General features: G+C 37.8%; 1 protein-coding gene across 1 annotated transcript; it reads right to left on the bottom strand.

The window, feature by feature from the left end:
- Window positions 1–1374: 1374 nt before the first annotated feature.
- On the bottom strand, window positions 1375–5748 carry LOC106520969 (transmembrane protein 236). Its single transcript, XM_014013316.1, has 4 exons — window positions 5380–5748; window positions 5093–5165; window positions 4323–4446; window positions 1375–2563 (listed from the first exon to the last, which is right to left on the bottom strand). Exons 1-4 carry the CDS (start codon window positions 5649–5651, stop codon window positions 1839–1841), a joined length of 1194 nt encoding a protein of 397 aa, XP_013868770.1. The 5' UTR covers window positions 5652–5748; the 3' UTR covers window positions 1375–1838.
- Window positions 5749–7731: the final 1983 nt, after the last annotated feature.

Here is a 7731-nt window from a genome sequence, read left to right as displayed (position 1 = left end):
CACACACACACACACACACACTCCAAACAGAAAATCTGCCACTGACAGATTTTTCTTAAAGTCATCAGAGAGTCACATGAAATGAGGCAGCTGGTGAAACAAAGACAACACAGATGTGACTTTGTCATTTTAAACCTCAATGAAGAAAACTGTATTTATTTTTAACCACATTTTAAAGATGACACTCACCAGCCACTTTATTAGGTACACCTGTCCAACTGCTCATTAAAGCAAATGCCGAATCAGCCAATCACATGGCAGCAGCTCAATGCATTTAGGCATGTAGACATGACCAATACGATCTGCTGCAGTTCAAACCAAGCATCAAAATGGGGAAGAAAGGTGATTTAAGTGACTTTGAACATGGCATGGTTATTGAAGGATGAACAGTTGATCCAAATAGTCCTGAAAAGATATCAAAGATGCCTTGCCAATATCCATGTAGCTTTGGACAGGACCAGAATGTGCGTAGAAGTGCGGCTGGAGATTGTCTGCAGTGATCACACGACGGATCCAAGTCCTTTTTGAAGTTGCACAATCTGTCCTTAGACCAGTGTAGACGATGTACTACCTTGAATTGAACTATAACATGTTTCACACATATTGAGGACGAATATATATTTTGAAATTTTTTTTGCCAAACTGTGTCTGATATGGATTCCTTTAAGTCCGTCTCCCACTTGCCCTTCAAAGAATCTAAATTAGAGTCAGAAAATGAGCTGAGCAGAGAATAAACTCTACTCATGGAGTGTTTTGTTGCACCAGCTGAAATTTCTGTGCACAAAATGACAAATGGCAAGTCAGATATTTTAAAAGCTTCTTCATTTATTACCAAAATAAACATAACATTCATACAAATTCATAATTTGTTCTTATGTGTCTTAACTTAGCAAAAATAAAATCTCACAAACAATAAATTTATGTTCACTGCATCTTATAATGGTAGAAAAATATTCAGTTGWTTTTCAAGTGACGTCACAAATACATTTACAAAGTGCCATTCTTGTTGAGGGCGAGGGGTGCAAAAATATGTTTAAACATTTAAGTAACAAAACATAATAAATTTAACACAAATGTTCTGTTGCCTTTGAGCTCCCATTTGGCCTGTGAGAAGTGAAATTTTTATTCTAAAATATTTTAGAGTAAATGATTATAYCATGAATGACTTTCTGAATATGTTCAGATCAGTTAAAGTTTTAATTTTGCATGGCATGGACCAATTAAAAATATAATCTAAGTAAACAGAATGTAACAACACTTATTAAAAAAAAATATATATAATTGCCATTCAGATTTTCTTATTTAACAAATAAGATTTTAGTATGCATTACTATGTAAATCTATTTCATGCTAGACCATGATTGAAATATAATGTAATATTGCATTATATTTCAATCTTAAGGTTAATTCATTTTAAATATTTTGTCTGTTTTTATTAGTTTTATTGTATACCATTCTTTTGTATGCTGTTGTAAAATATTTTAATATCTTTATTTGAGAAAACTTTAATGGAATAGTTTGGATCTTTTGATGTAAAGTTTTGTTGAAACATTTTGAACAATAACAATCTTACCTGTTGTGAGTAGCTTGTTACATAGTCAGTTTGAAATAAGGTTCAATTCTGGCAGTTATCAGGTGTAAACATTTAGTTGTAACTCTTTCTGTAACAACTAGTTTAAGTGCATTCTGTTTTATTTGTTTTTCTGTTCTTACAATCAATACTAAGTTCAAACTCATGAAAAGCTGGTACAGCCACCTGCTGAATTCCATCAAGCTGCATTTCTTGTGTCCCAGCATCTCTTTCGGTGTTGCACTACTTGTCCTTGCAGCATTTGGTCTCAAAAGAACATCCTCTCTGTGTTGAAGACCCTCAGTTTGGTCATGAAGTTGAAATAGACAAAGGCCAGACAGACCAATAGGTTTTTCATCAGGAAGAGGATCGGTGTGACGAAACCAAAGAGGGCAATTAGACCAATGCGTACAAAAAAGAAGGGCAAGTCCTGTAATGCCACGCCCAGAGAGGACAACAGAGGTGTGTTGGGCATGACCACCACACGAAGGCAGGACACGTAGCTGAAGATGTAGATGGGAAAAACCCAGCCTGAGTAGTAGACCAGGGGATGTCCCGCCACCCTCACCATCTCCACTGTATCCATCCAGAACATGAAGCTGTCTGCAAACACGTCCGCCCGGGCGTCGCTGACACACAGGAACCTCAAAGGGCCCGTGCAGGTGTACGGAGATATATGATACGCTGTAGTGCTCGCTGATGGTGCACTCAGCCCAACATCAAAAGGCCTGCCAGGGGTCGCTGGTATCCCAGGGACTGTTCCGTTGGTTTCTGGTCGAGCTCCTGGTCCATTCTGGTTCCTGTCATTGAGCGGGTTTGCTCCAGGCTGCAGGGGAGTGGGCACACCTTGTCCAGGCAGACCTTGTCCAAGCACACCTTGCCCGGACACAGCTGGTCCAGGTACAGTTGGATTGATGGGAGTGACTGGTGTTATCTGTTCTACATGAGTGAGGACAGTAGAAGGAATCTCTGTAGCTCTTTCCACGTTATTTGCTGAAGAGAGTAATGGAAAGACAAAGTGTTAAAAGACAAGCAAATTTGATATTTTACATATGACTATATCTTAAGTTTATTTTTAAAGTACCAAGTTTTTTATAGAAATTACAAACACATTGCTCACACCAAAGAGGAGAAGGACTATCAGTCTTGTCTTTTCAACTATTGTTGTATTCTGTAGCATTCTTGCAGCATTTTGGCCAACAACCATTGTTTTTAAATGGTTGATAGAAATACATTTGATTTGATTTTTTTTTTTATGAAACCAAAAGCCCGGTGATACATGAGCCATGTTTACATGGGCAAAATACTTTGATTGGATTGAAAAGTATTCAGATTAATAATCTGAATGTACCATTTTTTGGACACAAAATTAATTACATGATCACATACTGTGTGTCAACCACTTTGGGCATTTACCTGTATCATGACCCTCAAAAATCTAATTTTCACAAACAAATCCAATGTACTAATTTGCCAGGGGGAAAGAAGGTAGAGATACGGGCACCTGCAGTGCAGAGGAGCAGGGAAAGGAGGACAGGAAGTGGTGGGGAGCTTATTTCTAGCAGCAGAGCAGGTTAGGAGAAGACAGTTATTTAACTTGATTGTTTTTTACATTCTACAGGCTCTTTGACGTTAAACAAATTTGAAGCTGAGTTTTTGAAAAAAAAGTGAGATTTGACTGTACGTCCATGTACATGCAAAATGGGGGGAGATCTGTGTAATTTAAGAACAATCTGTGCAAGCTGACATGTACAGTATGTGATCATGAGTAGCATTTACATGCACCAGGCTTTTCCTCAAAACAGAAGGACTAACGTACTGTGTTGTACACTTTCCATGTGAAACCAACCAATTTTCTTGTCCACATTTTAGCATTTAGCCAGTCGAAAATACGTCAGGCAGGAATATACATGCACGCCATTCAGATTATCAATCAGCATAACAAATTCATCCCAACTGAGCTGAATCAGAACAGAACATTTCGATTAGGACATTTCCATGTCGTATTTTTATTCTAATTTGCCGTTTATTCCGATTATTTATGTCCATCTAAACATTAAGGCACTGCTGCACATGTAGCCTCCATATCTGTAAACTATAAATGCAGCTATCATAGCAAAATGTAGTGCTAATATTGTTTTCTTCAAGGAAGATGTTGCTTATTTTTGAATGAAAATATATGATTTCATTCCAAATTATGGATTTTTGTCTGGCCTGCAATCAAGACACATCCCCGACTGAAAACGTCCAACCCAATGCAAAATAAATAAATAAATAAACAAAACAAGACATTAAATGAGATCCTGACTTGGTGAGACACTGTTGCATGCAAGGAAATATGTCATTTTAAATCTGCAAAGATAAGTTGGAAAGTTGTTTAAATTGCAGCTCTTTAGTTACCCACAAAAGAAACCTAATACAACCAGTTTCCCAAAATAAATGTCTTAGTGGCATTCTTCTAAGGAACACTGTGGTTGTTCTTAAAGAAGTGAAAGATTTGATTTTGGAGAACTGAATTTAGCTTTAACTTTTTTAAATCCTGCTTAATTTCCTTAGTTGTTATACTATTTTTGAACTGCAAAACTAAAACCAAAACACAACTGGGGTTCTACAATGTTCTTAATAAATCTTGTTCAGTGTTCTCTCCCAACTATTGCACTTCTTGTAACTGCGTAAAATAGAAGAGAAAAGTTCAAGATGCATAGCTGACAGTGATTAATTTGTGGAACATCATGTTAGTGGTTCAGCTCACCCTGTCCAGTCAGTCTGCAGTGGCGGATCCTCTCTACTACATCAATGCAGATTAACGAGAAAAAGACTAATGACACAGGGAGCTCCGTGAATGTATCGTGTTTTATGTTGTTGTTTATTTGGACCTGGACAAACGATAAGAGAACATGTATAATATGTAACCTGAACACACCACATAAACTTAAACGTAATAAACTCTGCGTGCTACATTATATCCCTGCAGCTCTGGTATTTGCTTGAGTCAGTGCTTCGCACCAACAGGACACAGAACCAAGAGGGCAAGTTGGTCACCTTAGCAGAATTTGTGATTCTTTTGGACAAGACAACAGATAAGAAAGAGCCAACAGGTCAGATCAGACTTTGGAGAAAACTACATAAAAACGCAGACAGAGCCTGGGCTGCAGCCAACGAGGAAGTGAAAATGTGCCTCGTGGACAGATGATTTGACAGCACAGGCAGGAAGCAGAACCAAGCTGCTTATCAGTAACTTCTTATCCTTTAGGTTCCCTTGAGAACCAAGAGGATTCTCACAAATCATCATGTTTGATCCACTTTCAAAGGGTTCAAACTGATTCTACTCACCAACAAAATGTGCCAACATTTACGTTTCTTAAGACTTTTTTTTTTTACTTATTTAGAGAGGGAAAAAATACGTCCATAATTACCTAAAGATTATCTGCTTGGTAACAAAAATGCATGGCGACATTAAGGGTAAAACTGATAAAGCAAACTGAATAATTAAAATKACAAATGACCTACTGCTTGTTATACCTCAGAGCTGGCAATGAGAAAGGCAAAGCAGGGTAATGTGGACAGGATCACATAWACGAGGGCCACAGGTCTCCTGATGTGAGGACAAATGAGAAGAAAATCAACAAAAAGTAAGGAAGGAGGACAAGGGCAGGTTCAGGACTTGCTAGTTCAATATTTATCAGCCAAGTGTTATCTGAACCAGCCACAGAACCGGTTCAGACTTCCACCAGCTGGTCAGGTCTTAGTCAGAGCTGCACTGGGATCTCAGCTGATGGCCTATCAGTGCTGACTCCACTGAAACTTACCATTTCTTCCTCCCAACGAGGAACTTCTTCTTCACAAAGACCATATACTTCAGGGGTACCCAGATCAMCAGGGCAGTAGAGGTGACGTAGGCAACGGAGGCGGCCACGATCAGCCAGTAGGCCATGCTGGCATCGCCGGGGGGCCGCGCAGATGTTTTCATCTTTGCTACGATGACGGCAAATCTCTGCATTACGATGAAGAGCGGCACACACAGGCCTGCAAACTGTAGCACCTCACAGAGGGCAAACTTCAGCGTGCTCCCCGAGCCCATCCTGTGGCAGSTCGCAGAAAGAGAAAGAAGGGAGGGAGACGGGGGCTGCTGGCGCAGTGAGGCGACCCCTGTCCCTCTGAGGGCTGGTCAGGCCTCGGTCTGCTGCATTGTCTGCCTCCACTAGCATTTTCTACACACCACAGTCCCGGCTCTCTGCTCACCCAACTGCTTACACTGCACTAGGCATTGTGTATCTTGGTGGGACGGGGATGTGATATACCTATTAGTGTGTTTTTATATACTATATACAAACAAAATTCATCTATACCTGCTCCTTGAAGGATGTGACTGGAWAACTGGCATTTACCTGAGATCATTTTGAATTGGAGCAACCAGTCAGTTAAGGTTGTTATCACAATAACATTCAGGCTTGGTTTAACATACTGTATCTTTGTAATTTATCTCAGAGATATGATGGTGTTAACTTTCTTTGTAAAATTGATAATAGAAGCTAGTTTGTGCTACAACATAAAAAAAAAACATTTTGGCACGTATTTATTGGCTGCCATCTAGTGGCCAAAAGTTGTTACTGTAAAACTTTCAGTGATACAAGTAATAAAATTTAGTGTTTTTTTTCTATTCATCATACTCTCATTTGTGCTTTTTAATTTGATTAGATATTTTTATTTATTTTTTGCTTTTTTTAAATAACAAATTCCAAAACAAATCATTCAAAGTGACAATGAGCTTTAGATGTTTCTGTCTTGTTTGGTTTCGACCTCACACCTGCAGATGTGCAGAAACCTGAAAACTCAGGTTAAGTATTAGGCAGTCTGAAGTATATCTGGTTCTGTCTTTAGTTTACACACATTTCTGCATGGTGTCATTAGAAAAGCTAATTTTAGATTCTSCTGCAATGCACATTCTCAGTCAGTGGCCCATGAGAGCAGAACTCAGTCCACCACAGACTGGTTATCTGTGGATGACTTGCCTCCTTTGTTTTCAGAACTACAGCTGTACTTGTCAGACTTCTTATAGACTACACTGGTTTCTAGTTGAGAGTTTCTGTATCRTATGTCACCACTGAGCAAAGGTCAGCTATTTATCTTACTTCTAAAACTGTACTTTGTGCTGGATTAGACTAAGTGGTGCAGCTAATCCCAAAATGCAGCACTCAGTTTACAGCTGAAATAGTTTCAAATGCAGTTTGTTGGACTGAAAACCATTGCTTGAACTTTATGCTGTTGACACAGCAGTGTTTCTTGTTCACAACAATAAAACATGAAGGAAAAAAACCTTTGACAACCAAATTAAAAGAATAACTGGTTATTCATAAAAACCCAATTGCTTTTTTTTTATTTTTTCCCATTTTTCTTCCGTACGTTTTTCAGCACACGTAGCTTGTTCTGTCATTTGTCCTGTTTCCACTTTTATCAAAACGTTCAGCTCATTACTGTCATGATCCTGTGGCTTTTGGTATTTGAGCAACTTGTGCTTTTCCATCTACAGTATTTATCGTTTTGGATTTTTTTTTTCTAAGAATGAATGAAGCTGTCCACAACAACCTTAAAATCTTTTAAAATGTTTAGGAACTTTACTGCAGTTTTTACTTTTTACTCTAATTCTGCTTTTTTTGTGCTAATTTAAGCTTCCTTAGGCTTCTTTTTAATAGTTATTTTTTCTTCGCTTTTTCATCAACCGTTCTGCTCCTATCTGCTATTCGTCTGCTGATTTTTAATWTTTTGTGCTTTATGCTAATTTAAGTTGCTTTATGCTGTTTAACTGGTGTTAGTAAATTTTAGCCTTTTCTATCAACTTTTTGCGATAATTTCAGCTTTAATTCAGCAAACATTTGCTCTTTCTGTTTTTTTTTCGGTTTTGTAATTTCAGATTTTTAAGCTATTTTTTTTAGCTATTTTCAGCTTGTTGTACTTATTATTAGTATTATTATTATTTTTGCTAGTGTAAGCTTTTTTATTGTCCTTTTACTGTCTGTAAATCCAACTTGTTTCTGCTACATTTCTGCTCTTTTACTGATTTTTCATTATCAATTTTTTTCTGCTTTCAGAAAATGTCAGCTCAAATTAGACTCAAACATTTTTCAGCTTCTTCTGCAGTTTCATAAAAAACAATATAATAT

This window comes from Austrofundulus limnaeus, unplaced genomic scaffold (genome assembly GCF_001266775.1).
Source record: "Austrofundulus limnaeus strain Quisiro unplaced genomic scaffold, Austrofundulus_limnaeus-1.0 Scaffold100, whole genome shotgun sequence".
Taxonomy (NCBI): Eukaryota; Metazoa; Chordata; class Actinopteri; order Cyprinodontiformes; family Rivulidae; genus Austrofundulus; species Austrofundulus limnaeus.
The sequence above is the reverse complement of the archived record's forward strand: the minus strand, read 5'-3'. Positions and strand labels throughout refer to the sequence as shown.